We start from the raw sequence: 16,909 nt of genomic DNA on the forward strand, positions 1-16,909 counted from the left end.
AACACTTTTTTTGTTTCAAAAAATAAAGATTCACATTGGTTTTCAAAAGCATGAGAGAGAATCAATTATTTAGTTTTTTTACTACCCCTTAAGGCCTCAAATCTATTACACTTGGCAGCCAAAATACTATATTGAAAAGTATAATAATTAGTGCTTAAAGAAATGTATTTGATTAATCACACATTGTAATTAAGATTCATCTTAAATATCATCAATGTTTTTAAATATACTTTTACATTAAAATAATATTAGTAGTCCACAACAACGATTTATTTTTCTTTATTTTAACAAAAACTATAGCCGTTCAACATTGAGGAGCTTGCAGCAGGTACGCAGATAGCACTTGGGACAGGGGGACATGACCCCCTTAGATTCATAGTGACCCGATCTGTTCCCCTCACTTTCCCTATGAAAGGCGAAAAACATTTGTGAAACTGAGGATTAATCCATGATTTCCGCTATATATGTACATTAGCCAATAAGTGTCTGAAAGGCCAGCTGCTCCTCAATTTTGCAGTCTCTGTCTGCTGCTGCTAATCTGCTACGACTCCCCCTGACCCTGCCCCCGGGGTCCTATGAGTAGCTGTTAGCTGCCTCAATTGTGCCCGTAGTAGCTTTAACCATAGTGATAAAATGTCATTGTCTAAGACTGAGTTGGTGATTTTTTCTGGACTGAAACAAGTTGGACCGCATAACTGCCACATAAAGGCAACGAAGAAACAAAAAACAATCCCCTCTTTTTTCCAAAAACAAACAATGTAAGTATTCTATGCCTGTTGACTTTTCCTATATGTGGCAGATTAGTTTTGTTATTTATTTGTGTAGCTAGTCTTTCGATCTTTGCAAACACAGCAAAATGTGGAGAGCATGACTGTGGAGAGCATGACTATGTAATAAGGTGAGTAGACAGAGGTAAATAGCCAATTAACACAAAAAGAATAGCTGGATTAATCGAACAATTTATCATCAGGAAATAATGTTTTATCTGGACTTCAATACTAAAATTAGGGTCCTGGCATAACATTATCATCTAACCCAATTACTGTATAAACTGACTAGGGTAAATTGACTGATTTATGTATATGTAGGCCTACATAATTTATGTATTTACATATTATGCAGAAGGCATGAAGTTTTGGTGGATGATCGGCATACTAGACAAACAGTTTGATCATGCATTGCTAACTTGACATGTAGACCTTTGTTCATTGTTGTTTATCCATGATTTCAAATAGAAATCCTCCAATAGCTTTTTAGGGCAAACCATTAGCCCAAATTACGCAAAGTTACTACTTGAGCACTAGTTAAAGCCCACATTACGCAAAATAACGAACTGAGTTGAGATCATTTGCTGACATCTTGGTCCCCCTCGGTTAAAAAATCCCATCTCGCCCCTGGCCTACAGTATGATTGAGAGCTATATCATGTTGAATTCCTCTTTTCTTTTGTTCTTAGATTAACATTAATGACAGGAGTCACAGCAGCAGGTTTAAGAATGCAGCCCCTGCAGATCTGAGGCCCTTTCCCGTTTTCACAACTCTTCATTCATTCATTAATTCATTCATTTTATTTAACACGTGGAAATCTGTGCTTACGTTAGACAAATGTTAGACAAAACGGGCTATCTGGCATAATCTTGCGTGTTTCTGTTCATTCAAGTATACTTGTAAGAGCGTGATTATATAATGTAACGCTAGACAAATGATAACTAAACAAAAGGATGCTGCGTTAATTGCAATAAAATTTTAACTTCAAGTCAAGTCCGACCAAGGCTAAAATATTAAACGCATGCGTTAACATTGACAGCCTTATTTAATATATATATATATATATATACATACATATATATACCTGTTCTTCTAGTCACACCACAAGCTACTGGAGCTTAAATGAAAATAAACAAGTAGACATAATGCGGTTCTCGTCAGTGGTAGTATTCACTGAAATAAAGGGTAAAATGAGAGTCAAAGACAATTTAAAAATATAAACCTCAATTTATTGCACAATCGCTGCAGGAGACTTAGGGGTTTGGAAGATCTGATCTGTGTGAACAAATGTAACCGTGGAAAAAACATGAGCTAGGCCCATATAATAAACCATCATACACACTTGTAGATAAAACCATTTACAGACATGTAAGTTGAACGCTACAATAAATAAATAAAAACAATAAATAAAGATGAATTTCGCATGGATCTCAGCGAATGCCCTGAAATCTTCCCAAAGGTCAATTGTTGAACTGAAAACTACGCAGGTACAAACGCACGAGCGTCACTAAAGCCTCGTGGCCACAAGATGGCGGCAAGTAGTAATCAAATTCAACAGAAACAAAAGTATATTGGACAGTGTGGAAACAAAACTCGACAGATCTTTCAGGTACCTTCGGTCATCCCATGTGCACTAGTTTTCTCAGCCTTTGTACGTAAATTAAGATTATAAACGACAGCGGCTCCGTTTCTGATTAATAGTAATAATAACAATATATCCATCGTTATAATAATGTTAAAACTAATGTGTCATAAATTATTAACAGGCTATCCAGCACCTGCATACTAAGAAAACAAATTATAGTTTCACACCATGTCGTTATTTTTTTATCACAGGACATTAGAATATACAGACAGGAGAACATCATCCATGAGAACATCCTTGTTCCTCTTCTAAAACATGGTTTGTGATGCAATCCATTTCCTCTATAGAGATCAGCTCAAGTTTAACATGCTCTGCACATTCTTACAGTTCTCACGTTATTAACTACAAAAAGAAACACATTCTTGATCAGCATTTACGGACACATTCAATCCCCAACAAAGGCAATACGCATCAAATAGGATGCACTGTGCAGACGCATGATATTCCACTGTGACATCTGCCCCTCAAATAACTATGAAACCGTCATTGTTTCAGTCTTTTCAAGCAGTTCAAGCGAAAAAAGACAACAGGATGAAAAGAAAACTGGCCCGAAATCAGTTGTTGAGGTCACTCGGTAGAAGTGAGCACTGACAGGGCACCCTGAGAAGAAGAAACCCCAGGATGGCATGGCAAAGATGTCACTCTGAGCAAAATATGTTAGTGTAAATACACAGATTGTTTCTTTTCAGGACTGGTAAAACATCTCCTTTTTGGAATTCACATGTACAAACATGTTTGTGTGTGTGTATATATATATGTACATATTTTAATTATGCATAGTTATCCAGTGTGTTTCAGAGGTATGAACATATTAAGACCGCACATCTCAAACCAAAACGTCTGTATTGCGACCTCTCCAAACTTTACGTAAAAAAATTGCGTAACTAAACTAAACTTAACTGCAATCCACTAATCGTAAATCAAAAGACTATGACATACATAGAGACACATTACTATGATGCTAATCACTCTAAACAGCGTTAACAACCCTGTCAGACCCCAACCATAATAAATGTCATTGTGATATCATAATTTTTAGCTTTTCAATGACTTTCGAACTGTTCACTCAATAATTAAATGACCAATCTCGACTATATCTTTGAAAGGATACTGGACAATTCATATTGAGCATCAACATCTGAAATACATAAACATTCATATATTTTCTTAAATTGTTGCTTTATATACTAACTCGTGTGTAAAAATGTCAGTATGTATGCTGCTTTCATTTTATGCATATACAGTCTTCATACAGGTATTTACATTACTGATATGGATTTTAAGTTCTGGTTGTTACTTTGTCCCAAAGCCCTTTTGGTTAATAAAATAAACAGTGCAGTTAATTATTTGATATGGTTGTATTGCCTCTAGGCTGCTCTCTTTATATCATTCCGTTCCCTTTCATTAGACAGATATGTACAGTATGATGTATTTGTTGGTTTCTGCACATTAAGCACATATGTCAGTGGTTGCATTGCACAAGCACTAGAGATCTGCAAATCCTATGTTGCATTTAAGGGGATCGATTTATCAGCGTTCTATCTATTTACATGCACCACTTTATTTCAGAAACATCCTATTGTTCACCATTTTATTTCATAACATTAAAGGGGTTGGGGTTACTAGGCCCTCTTAGGAGGGACTGTGTTAAAAATCTGAAAGATATTGCGTGACAGCGGCTTGCATTTAAAACACCTTCACCAGACACCTGAAGACTCAAATTTGGCATAGAGTATATTTATGTCGGTGTTTGTCAGATACATCTGAGCAACATTCTATCTAACATGCACAGATTTTACACTTATACATCGGACCAGTGCTATTGGTTGATGTAATGTGTGGTTGTCTGTTGAAGATACGTGATTCCTATGGATCAAAATAAAAGAACTATCAGTAGTAGTTGGTCTCGTCAAACATAATTTAAATAAAACATCTTTTAAACAGAATTACCATAATAAAAATAATAAAAAAATATCTGAAATGATGGGGTAAATTATAAATTAATAGCTGGCCTCATTGAGGTTTATTGTAAAAGCTACATTGTGATAGAATCATTGAGATGTTTCTATCAAAATTTGTTGTTGATTTACCCATTAAATAAAACGTATAAAGTCGGAAGGGTCAGAGGAGTCATCCTTGGTTTGTTTTGCTCAGTAGTGCATAAGCAGTCTAAGGGTTACAAATCTGCAAAAACTGCAGGCGTATAATACAATCCATTTCGAACTTCATCTCCATAGTGCAATCCGCATTAAGAACTGATTTACTTAACACTTTATCATATTCTCAAGTAGATATAAAGTAGAATATGATTGCGGTTCAGCTTGTATACAGCTCCATCAAACCTGATGTTTTCTAGTAACTAAACTTACAACGTACAGCCATTCTGCATGATTTGCAATCCAAATCATGCCATTAACATGTGCTGATATCAAACCCTAAGAACACTCTGATGAGTTGCTTCGATAAAAATATATGGCATCAATTGGGCTCAAGTGAGCAGTACCAGCGCAATGACAACATATATATCTTCAATGGGGAATTCATAGTATAGTGGCATGTGTAAAATTCCTCCATCACATCTGATAAAAAAAACAACATAAGGGCGGATGATGTCCGGCAAAGTATTGATGCCTTTAGGCAAACTGTATTATAATCGTGTTCTGTTTGCTCAGTGTTGAATCCAAGATTACACAGATAATTGAGGTTAAAGGCCAAAAAGAAATGAAATTAGTACAAAATCCAATCTAGTAGATTAGGATATTGAACCGAATTGACATGGTGAACTAGACTATACAGAGGCACAGTAGAGAAAACATTTTCTGCAGGTTATTGTAGTGTAACTTTCCACATGGCGACCTTTATAGACGGTAACAAGTGTATACTGAGTAAAGTGCATCCGACAACTTGAATTAGCCAGAAAACATACAAATGGCACGGCTACAAACCAAAGTACGACCCCTTTGCCTTTCGCACAATAAATATGGACCCATACCAAGACAACAGAAAAATGTGACCAAAAAAGTTAACTCAAGTATTTCCAGTAACTGTTCCTGTTAGACTGGTCATGCAGTACATTTTGTGTGCGTGTGGCATTAGCTGTGAGCAATGCTGTAACATTTGATATGCTGCATAGTCTGTAATAGTGTAACAGGTTGTCTAATTCAGTGCATACATCATTTCTGCACTAGTAATCTCGTTTGTGTCACCAGCAAAATTGAGAATAATCTGTTTTCCGAAAAGCCATGCTTTCAAACAGCTACTTCGGGTAATGAGATTGAGATTATGTGATGCTGTAAATCTGAGAGCCAATCATTTGTGGGCTTGATTTGTCTAATATTTTCAGAAAAAGAATCGGCTAGAGGCTATTTAACAAACGCTTTCAATGCTGGTGAACATATGACATCAATTAATGTCAGATCCCCTGTGTATGCATGTGTGTGTGTGCATGTACATATAAATGTGAGTGTAAGCTTACAAATCACAAGTCTAAAATAAAATAAATAAATAAAAAACCTGCCTCTGAGATAATAGATCCGAACAGTGCCATGCACAGACAATGTTTATGCAAACACATATGTACATTCTGACGCCACAAACAAGCATGTGTGTCGAGGCTGGCACTGGTGTCCCCTAAAAACATGTAAAACACTTCTTTCGTGCACACATATATATATATATATATATATATACAAAGCACAACAGCCACCCCCACCCTTTCCAAGCCCGATTACGATTACATTTCATTTCTAAAAGAGGTCCTCACGCCCCACAAATCCAGACCAGCAGGGTCATTGTCAGTCAGAGTGACAGTCATGGCTGTTGATCCACAGTAGATCGTCCAGTACCCCCCAGTGCAGGTACAGTATAGAGACCACCACCAGCACATGCATGATCTGATGACTGTTGCACCAGTAGTCAAATAGGCCCGGGCGGAAACGCTCAGGAATCCGGGTGATATTTATGATCCCGCCCAACACCGCTAGTGCATCCATGGTGACGAAGTGACGCAACGAGGTGGGACTCCCTCCGCCCACACCCGCCCAACGCAGTATGAAAAACGAGAAGCGGAAAAGTGCTTGCCAGGCAAAGGAACGCAGGCGCCGCACTCTGCTGCGCGCTGTGATTGCACAGTAGATGGCGTAACTGGATAGCAGGATGTACATCAGCAGAGCTGCTGTGCGTATGAAAGGGTAGCAGAGTAGAGTGCTGTAAAGGATGGGCAGAGCTCCTGGAAACCAAAGCACAGCGTTACTGTGATGATACAGTCTCTTGTTAGTTTAATAAAAAGTGCATGCTTATTATTTTTCAAGCATAAAATATGCTTACTATTGTATTATACATTTTTTAGGCATGGCTATTTTGATGCATTTTCATGTTACACTCAGAGAAAGTTGTTATTAGTTTTGTTTTTTAGAATTTAAATGGCAAAAAAATATATATTTCGTAAACATTAATACAAAAACATACAACATTGGTCAGAATGCGTATGCAAAGTGATTGTGGCCTATTTTGTCACTTTTCTCCTCAGAATACGCTATAAAATATGTCCTTATTTCAGCTGCCTTAAAGGGAAAGTTCACCCACCCATTTAGAAAAATGCCAGTAACCAAACAGATGTCATCCCCCATTTACTGCCATAGAAAATAAATACTATGGGATTCAACGGGGGATGAGATCTGTTTGGTAACTGACATTCTTCCAAATATCTTCTTTGTGTTTAGTTGAACAAAGAAATGTATACAGGTTTGGAACAATCGAAGTAAATGATGACAGAAGTTCAATTGACTCAAAGCATTCAAGTAGATTTTTTACAGTGTACTATCTCTGTTTCGTTAAGTTTTTCTCTATGCTTCTTTACTTCCTCGGTTACAGAAGCAATAAAAGCAAATTCATATGCTGCTCTAAAACTTATTCATATGCTGCTCTAAAACACTGAAAAAACATTACTTCATCATGTGACAAAGAACAGAATGATCAGATGCAGAATTCAACCTCATGTCAAGAAACAAAAAATCATGCACTTTATTTAACTGAGCTTTGATTCATCCGACACCAGTCTGAGATGCTGACCTAGCGTGTTGATCATGCAGATTCCGCACATATCGAGCGTAAGCAGTCTTTTGTAGACAGGCTCGCCGCCCTCATGGTTCATGAAGAGATGGTAGACCACTGATCCCAGCTGAGGAGATAAACAGGCAAGGAAGTGCACTATGCCGAGCCATGTTACGCTGATCTGAGACCAGGGGATGTTAAGTGGGAGCAGCACCAGGAAGCAGAGCAGAGGGATTCCTACGGAGAGAGGAATGGTAGAGATGACAACAGAATGAGACAAATAAGTTTGACATGCAAAGTGCTGAAAAGTTCAGCTGAAACATCCCGCCTGTGAAAAGTGTGAGAAGATCAGTATTTGGACTAAGACTTAAACAATCCCCTGCAATGGTTTATTGTGTCTTGTGAGCTGAATCATCTCAGTGTAAACAACACATGGATTTATGGGGTAAGGCCTGGGGTACGGCCCACTACATTGAGGGTTTCAGTGGCTTGCTTTGCTAATCTTAGCAACAGCTGCCACAATGTCAACTACCCATTGAAACAAAGATATATCTTAGAGGGATAGTTCACTCAAAAATAAAAATGCTGTCATGAATTATTCACTCTCTAGTAGTGTTGTAATGTAACAAAGTTAAAAATACTTAATTATATTTTTGGTAGTATCTGTACTTTGAGATTTTACCATCCTGCAAACTTTTACTTTCACTCCACTACATTTCCTGAACAAAATGTATACTTTTACTCTTTTACTACATTTCCCCTAAGTATGTTCGTTACTACTTAAAAAAACAGACCAATAAATGATCCAGTCATGATGACGGCGCTTAACCAAGCATTTGTTAAATCTTAATGCGCAAGTACAGACAGGCACACCCGAATTTACAACACAAGCCTGGACAAGTCGGATGCTAGTAGCAAACAATCATATGGCGCAGTTCCATGCGACAATAATGACACAAATTTTATAAAAGAAGAGAACACAGCAGCACCTCCTACTCCAGAGGTAAACAACGGTTGTAATGAAGACAAACACCAATGCCCGTATTTGCAAGAAATGTTTTAGTTGGAATGAAAGACACTGACTCAGATGCTTACCTAAAAATACAGAATTACTGGCATTTAAAAACCGAGTTAACAGCCAAGTTACTCAGCAGTTACTTAATTAACGTTATGTTGGTTCGGATATGTAACCAGCAACATTAGCCAAACGTTGCTGCTGTGCTTTATGCTGCTTTCACATGATATTGGAAATTCGTCAGTTCCCACTTTTTAAGTCATGAGTTCCGAGCTGGTTGTGTTCAGGTGATTTGTTGTCAGAAAAAATGGAAGATGCCAGATTCATGCTTGCGTGTGTTTTTATCCGTATATCCTGTATAGTGTTAACTGGAATTTTTGTGCAATAAATACAACTATGTTCGCTGTGTATAAAACATACAGTAGGCTTCAAATTATTCACATATGTAAATATGTACTAATTTAACAACAATCCACAAAACAATACAAAAAATAACTTTAGTCAGAAATCCTTCTCCCATCTGCCATGTTTAAAGTTTTGAGAGAGTTGTGAATTGTTATGTAAGCTGAACTTTTGGTCTTCATGATTAAATTTTTGTTTTATTTCATTTTGGTTAACAAAACGTGTCTATACTTAACTTTGAATACTTAAGTACATTTAAAATTAAAAAAGTACTTTTCATACTTAACTACAATATTTAGTTGTTACTCTAAGACTTACTCAAGTCTTATTGTAAAAGGTGACTTTAACGTTTAATGCCAAAGTGGTTCCGGGAAGGTATTGTACGTAAAAGTATTGTCAAGTATTGATTTTAGGTACTTTATACATCACTGCTCTCTAGATTCAAACTTGTAAACATTTCTTTGGCTGAACATAGAGAAAGATATGTGGACAAATGTTTGTAACCAAACAGTTCATGGACCCCATTGACTACAATAGTAGGACAAATTACAATGGAAGTCAAAAGTGCCCCAAAACTGTTTGCTATCCTACATTTATCAAAATATCTTCTTTTGTGTTAAAAATCACTGTATTCAGGTCGGAGTTACAATAGAGTTTAGCTATATGTAATCTCCCTCGATCACACGTCTGCACTTTGTTTACCGGCGGACTGAAAATAAACGCGACACTCGCGTCTCCCGGAAATTGGGTATAATCCTACTAATCATATGACGACTTCGACATTCCTGAACTGTTTCCAGTTAAGTGTGCCATATGTATCAGACATTAAGCCAACGGTTTGTGGGCGTGACGTCTAGCCCGATTTTGACTTGTTCGTCAGACCTTCACTGTACCCTTTACGCCGTAGGGTACGTGTCGGTTTTCATTTACACATCTGCGTCTACAGGCAATGCACGTGCCCATGTAGCTTGTGTAACCAAGACAAGAGCCAAAAAAGAATCAGCTCCTTTGAGAAGCATCAGCAGTGATAGAGGCAATGAGCCTGAGATGTTAAATACAGAAGAAAAAAAACATTTACTTGGATAATTCATTCGGAAATGCTTTTGAGTAAACATGACTCTCTCTCTCTCTCTAGGCCTGTTTTTCCCCAATGTCAAATGATTTTTTCTGGTCAAGTAAAAGCATCAATCCCATCTAGCACGTCTATTTTGAGTGAGTAATCTCTGCTGGCCAACTCTTTTACAATCTGACACACACTCTCCACCAGAATTTTTTTTTGCATCTGGGTGGCAGCAAACCGTTTGTAGGTAAAGTGTAAAATTAAAGTGTTTCAGATTTTTCACTTTACTGACAATAATGATAGCTAATATTCAAGTCAATACATTGAAGGCAGTAATTGGACAGCTGATGCATGCTTTCCTAATCTTATTCAATTATTAGGGGTTCAGGGGTATGTGCGTACATGCAAAAACCAAAACACTTGCTATCAGATCATAGTTTTTTGTTCAAACCCACATGCTTTGCAAGCCACTAAGATATGAGTGAAGCAGTGGTTACAGAGGGAACATGTTGGTTAATGAGATTATTCTGTTTGATTTTGAACCTTTTACAAACAGCACTTGCAGATAAAAATAGACCTATGAAAAATCTTGGAGTGGAGACATGGTGTGCAAACATATCATGCAAAGTAAAACACAAATGCAACTACGCAAACAATGTAAAGGAGGATATGACTTTTTTCAAGAATGTAAATCATCCGATTTGGTTCGGGTCAGCCAGAGGACCAGACACCTGTGACAATACCCAAGCAAACTTATCTTCACCCCGATCAGGCATTTGTTATTCCCAAAAATGCACCTGTATTTCAGCATTCAAAAAAACAAACATTTGGGCCAAACTTCAAACAGCAACGTCATCTTTTGGGTCAGGTTAAGCTGTGTCACGCATTTCAAACCCATGATCTCTGCTGACTTGACTACCATGTACAATAGGCCACAACACTCTCAGACATACTCTATGTACTCTATGTAGAACACGCAGCCACTCCTCGAGTTGAAACAGTCGTGACCTCACATTATGTGAGCAATGCAACAATAGCATATGGGTGTATGTGCCATCTATTCCCATCAAACAATAGAAATGTCAGTAGCGTGACATTTTACCTATTTCTAAGAAGGGAAACAAAGACATGCCTCTGCAGGCAAAGATCCAGTCAGTTGATCGCTGCACTAACAGGTTTACATGCGGAAATTCCTTAGGAGCAAAACTTTGTTTTTTATGCCTGACTTTACCATAATAACATTTGTTCTCTATAACAAGTTCCCTTGGAATGTTTATTTAAACACGGCTTTACAACACGCATGATTAATGTTAATACATGTCAGTGGAAGATAAAAACTAGTTATTTACATCCATAAATTGACAAACATGCATTCATGTGTGTTTCCAGGGAGACAAACCCATGACCTTTTGTTGTTTCTGGAGCCGTGCTATTGACAGAAAATGGTTATTGAAAAACTATGAATTACATATAGGCTACAGAAAACTGCATTGTATAGAGCACAACAACAGTATTGAGACAGTGTGATGACAGACGGAGATTCCTGCATGTGCAAATGCACATGCGAGGACATAGTGAAGACATTTTTATTTTACTGATGATTTAACAATTCTGATTACTTAATGGCTAAATAATCGAGTCTATACATTTGAATGGGTATCAGCTGCCAGGATGGGCAAGGCCATTTCTGATATGATTTTAGGAATTTAATTCAACAAGGAGAAGAAAAGCAGCCTAATGATACAACGCAATGCTCAAAGTGTGCATCAACTTTACAGTTCACGAAAACGGAGGTAGTCGTCCTGCGGTCATCTTCCTCTCTTACCACAATATTTGACATCAGTATCAGACTCACCATGAGTATAGATGTTCCCCAGCTCATTGTGCAGATAGAAGAGACTTTTAATGCACTCCTGGACGGATGAGATGGGTCTATAGCCGGTCAGGACATATCTGTTGAACTGTAGATGTGCAGGAGAGTTTGCCCAATCCAGCAGTCGGGGTCCGTTTAAAAATGCCATAGCAACCAGAAACTGTCACGACGACGACGCCAAAAGAACTACACTATACATCTACACGTGCGCGTGCAACACAGACTAAAAAAAGATTTGACACCCTAGACATTACTCGGTGGAGTCCAGTCCGGTCATGTCCAGTTACATGACTTACAAAAAATTTAATCTGAAATACCAATATTTCGAGCGTTTCGATCCCACTGGTTGGCTTTAAACAGCGGCGGTGTCATCCTAACAAGTTGACGTAGAAATTGCAGCCCGCGTTCATAGTGAGCTTCGCTAATATATCCAGTTTTGCGTGTAACATTTAAACGAAGTGCGGTCACGCCCTGCTAAACCCTTTCAAACAAACCCCACCAGCTTCTGTCAGCTCGACTTCAGACGCAACCCGAGAACGGGCGGCTTTCTTCTGCTGCTGCTCATGAAACAGTCGCTGGGTAGTTTCACCATCGGGAACCGCTGGGCTTTTGAGGAAACGGGCGTTTTATTAATTTGTATGCGGTAGGGAATTGCTCGCCGTAGCCTCGTTGCATGAGGGTAACTTCCTCATATTCCCGTAGGGTGAATCATCAGTCCATCCAAAGCTTTTGCATACACTCTGACCTCGGCTACCAGCGCTTGAGGACCCGTGTGTACAAAAATATAGGACTCTTTAACAGAAGTCTTCAACCTGATCTGTGTTTTTGGGACAAATAGACGCTACTGTATAAAATAATGTCTACATTGTGACGCTATGACTGTATTGCTTGGCACCGACCACTAGCCTCTATCAAAATGTCACCCCACATGGGATCTTATGGAGTTAACAATCGCCAAAAAAAAGCGTGCGGCTTGGATATGTAACATTACACAGTTCTCACAGATGTCAAGTTTTCACCAGATATCAAGCATCGCCTGGTGTTCCTCACACCATCGGTGACTAGCGCTGATATCCTACGAGGAAGTGCAGCCGGAGGACAATCTTTACACACTTTCGCGTGTTCTTTCGTTTCCTCACTTAAGATATTTCTATATCTTACTCAGTGCGTTATACGTTTCCCGGTCTTACACTACCCAAATACCTCGTGAGCTAACGGGCTAACGTTAGCCGTCGTCACCTTGATTGTGCTGACTGCAAAACACATGAGTTACACGGTTAGACATCGCAACCGGTCTGCCAAAAGAGCAGCAAAGGCGTCCGTGTATTCCATCTGCTTCAAATAAAATATCTGCATCCGTACGTTTTGGAGTCTGTCATCCAGCAAACGGAAACGTACGCGGTGGTCAGCCCAGGCGCACGTCTCCCTGTGTTGCCGAGTGATGTTGCTGCTAGCTTGCAGTGATTTCAGACAGCAGTTTTAAACAAATGCTTTGGTAAAATAATCCGATTTGATAGGCGGATATGCAAAAGTTTATATTCCCTCAGCACATTTCTTATGGTCGCTCTGATAGCGTCGTGCAGGAACATGCGGCTGGTGGAGGGGCGCAGCGGGCCGGCCTTCACTCGATATCACCCACTGATGCTGCACACACAGCGCTTTGATTCCGCCTGGACCAACGGGAAAGAGGCGGGGGTGGCACGTGGACACGAGAGATTAATTTTGTGCTCCGTAAATTAAATGCTTTTCAATTTAGCTGTTTTACTGACAATAATTGTATAGAAAATTTGTAGTAATTGAAAAGAAAACTATTGTATTTAAATGCCCATGGTATTTATAATGAAAGCTCGAGCAGGAGGAAGCAAATGTAGATGATTAGCCTATATTAAGATTATTAGGCCTAATAATGAGACAATACAAAGTCAAAATGACTACTTCGCATCGTTTGTAAAGGCGGGCTATCGCGTAAAAGTATGATGTACAATTTGTCGAATTGTTAGACAATCAAGATCCCTTTATTTAGCAGGTAATTTTAAATACAACTCCAGCGGATTGGTTATCGGTACCTGACCCACTGAACGCAAGCCAATAGCATTTATTTTCACCCGAACACGCGATGGTTCAACCAATAGAATGCAAGGATCGCTACTTACAGGACTTCACTTATCATGAAAGGGGAGGGAAGAAGACATATTGGCATACTGACACAGTTGATTGAATTCGTTTGCAAATGGAATATAAAAGCTACAATTAATTGTTGTGTGCATTACTTATATTAACAGTGTTAGTGTAAACGTGGTGTATATAAAAAATTTATCAGGGTTGCGTTTTCAATGACACTGGATCTTTATTCTCGCTTGAAGTGAATATGTTGTTGTATTTAAACATATCTTCTTCCTTTTTAAGATATAAAGGTATCAACAAATAATACTTATACATAGAACACAAAACCCTAAAAAAATTCCAACCACTAAAAGGTGTGAGCTAAATGTAGGCGAGTCACACTCACGTTGTGTCAATCACATTTACACACTGCCTCCGCTATTTTCATCTGTCAAAAAAAATTCAGACTGGGTTCGATTTCCTGTGTTTTGGGCATCCGTAGCAATCATTTTGAGAGGTGTTCAGAGACAAACAATACTATCATCATTTACTCACCTTCAATCTGTTCCAAATCTGTATAAATATCTTTGTTCTGATGAACACAGAGAAAGTTATTTGGAAGAATGCTTATAACCAGACAGCTTTTGTCCCCCATTGACAACCATAGTAGGAAAAATACAATGGTAGTCAAAAGTGCATCAGAACTGCTGTTAAACTGCTGGCAAAATCTGTCTGGTTATAAGCATTCTTCCAAATATCTTTCTCTGTGTTCATCAGAACAAAGACATTTATACAGATTTGGAACAACTTGATGGTCAGTAAATGATGACAGAATTTTCATTTTTTGGTGAAGTATCACTTTAGCTCAGATCAATGTTCATGTTGAGCTACAGGACAATAAGCACCATGAGTACAAATAGACAAGAGTAGAGGGTGCATGAGATGCATCTGGCCCTGTGTTCTAAAAATCTTCCACATTAAGGCTACTGAACAGAATTGGTATGATGACATAAGTTGCTCTGGGATAATGGTTGACTACTTACAGAATATCTTATAGACATTTTAGCTCAATTAACTATGTACAAGCATATACAGAGATAACTATTTTAACCTGTAAAGTGTTAGATTTTATAAAAACTGTCTTTTAAAGAGATAAGTGTTAAGGGGAGGGTGGGTTTAAATACAGATTCCATCACTGTAAACAGTCCAGAGACAAAAAACTGAACAAGGACAGTTTTGCTCACACTATTAGTGACAGGTTTGTGTTCTGAAAAATATGTTATACATCTTTTCTAAAACGTTCTATCTGTATGACCTTTAAAGAAGTGGGAAATCTAAACTTGAGTTTTATAAAAATACATTGGAAGATATAATGCAATATTTTAAATAATACACTTCCGTATATTTGAACCAAGTGCTTATAGTTTTCAATAAATTAAAAGCGGCAAGTCCTAATGTATTATTTAATATACTGTAATTTTAACAATGTATTATGTTATATTCACAAGTATTAAATTATTTTATATATTGACTTCTTTGCCTAAGGCTGTCAAGTGACTTTAAAGTGATAGTTCACCCCCAAAAATATCTGTCATTATTTACTCCCCCTCTTGTCATTTCAAACCTGTCTGACTTTCTTCCACAACACAAAAGAAGATATTTTGAAGAATGTTGTGACAACAAACAGTGGCGGTATCCATTAACTTGCACAGGTTTTGTTTCCATTCATTAGAAAGGAATGGGTACAGTCTCTGTTCGGTTACCAACATTCTTCAAAACATATCTTCCATTGTGTTCTGCGGAAGAAAGAAAGTCATACAGGTTTGAAATGAAAAGTGGGAGATTAAATTATGAAATGTTTTTCATTTGTGTGTGAACTATCCCAAACTAAGTAGTTTTAACATAATTTAATTTGAAAGGGCACGTATTTAATTTTAGCATCAAACTTTTGATTTAATTGTAAACATCGGTCTAAATAAAAAGTTATATTTTGCTTTAAGGGTTATCGGAGATCACTGGGGGTCACACTGAAGACACTGCCCTTCTCTTCTCATCCAGTAATGACCCTAGCGCTTACAGACAGTGGCTCTCCTCAGTACCAGAATACCCTGATGTGATTTCCTTTTTGCTGCCGGTCAAGAACCTTAAGGAAAGCCAGTTACGTCGAGCCATTTGTGACTACATACTGCAGAGGGCCTTTTGGAGGAACTGCTCTACCCCATGCAAGGTCGGAATCGCAAGAAACCCAAAGGAACCTTGTGAGTGCAGCTGCCATAACAACCCAGCAGTGAAAGCCAACTGCTGCCCGGCATAGCTTGGATATGCTCAGATAACCGTGGTCAAAGTCCTGAGAAATCACAAGATTCTTTTCGGGTCAACAGCGGTGATTTGGAATCAGAACTTACCTACTTGGAACTGGGCTTTTAATCTTGGTAACAATGTTCTGTCTACGATTGGTGTTTTGAGACTAGAGGTATGGGATAAGGACAGCGGGTGGGATGATGATCTGGCATGTAATATTGAGCTTAAAGCAGGTAATACATCTAACTTAACCATAGTGTGCTGTACTATAAGACCCAAGTAACTTGTACTCCTGGTTTAACTGGCTCCTCATGCTCAAAGTACACTGGCATTCCAGTAACCACTGGAGCTAGAGAAGATATACGCGTCACGACACGCCCGGCCTCTTCCGAAAGATGTGCTGTTGAAAAGAGGGGTGCTGTTAGATGAACAAAGCGGTCATCTTAAAAGTGATTCACCGATTTTTAAAGGGACAGAAGAAAATCACAAAATGAGTGAAAACTTTCTCTGATAATAATCTGAGCATTACAGCATTTGCTGGCCTTTTTTACTTTGTTTATTCTTTGTGTCTTAATACCTTTACAAGATATGTGCTATATTCTGTCAAATAAGCATTTTTGCAGTTAATAAAAGAACAAATGCAGCAGCTCAAATAATTTTGTCATTTACTTTGTTTATTCTTTGTCTTAAT

At 38.2% G+C, this 16,909-nt stretch overlaps 1 protein-coding gene across 1 annotated transcript; it reads right to left on the reverse strand.

Annotated features, from left to right (window-relative positions):
• Positions 1 to 1,977: 1,977 nt before the first annotated feature.
• paqr4a (progestin and adipoQ receptor family member IVa) lies at positions 1,978 to 13,804 on the reverse strand. Its single transcript, XM_079457395.1, has 3 exons — positions 11,797 to 13,804; positions 7,483 to 7,701; positions 1,978 to 6,640 (listed from the first exon to the last, which is right to left on the reverse strand). The coding sequence occupies exons 1-3, from the start codon at positions 11,960 to 11,962 to the stop codon at positions 6,207 to 6,209; spliced, it is 819 nt and encodes a 272-aa protein (XP_079313521.1). The 5' UTR covers positions 11,963 to 13,804; the 3' UTR covers positions 1,978 to 6,206.
• Between the last annotated feature and the right edge of the window lie 3,105 nt (positions 13,805 to 16,909).

This window comes from Barbatula barbatula (assembly GCF_947034865.1).
Source record: "Barbatula barbatula genome assembly, chromosome: 5".
Lineage (NCBI taxonomy): Eukaryota > Metazoa > Chordata > Actinopteri > Cypriniformes > Nemacheilidae > Barbatula > Barbatula barbatula.

Excerpts from the sequence above, each read along its gene's own strand:
- paqr4a (XM_079457395.1), bottom strand. The coding sequence starts at position 11,962 with ATGGCATTTTTAAACGGACCCCGACTGCTGGATTGGGCAAACTCTCCT. Across the intron at positions 7,702-11,796 it reads GGGGAACATCTATACTCATG|GAATCCCTCTGCTCTGCTTC; the intron begins GTGAGTCTGATA and ends CTCTCTCCGTAG. Across the intron at positions 6,641-7,482 it reads CTGCATGATCAACACGCTAG|GAGCTCTGCCCATCCTTTAC; the intron begins GTCAGCATCTCA and ends TTTGGTTTCCAG.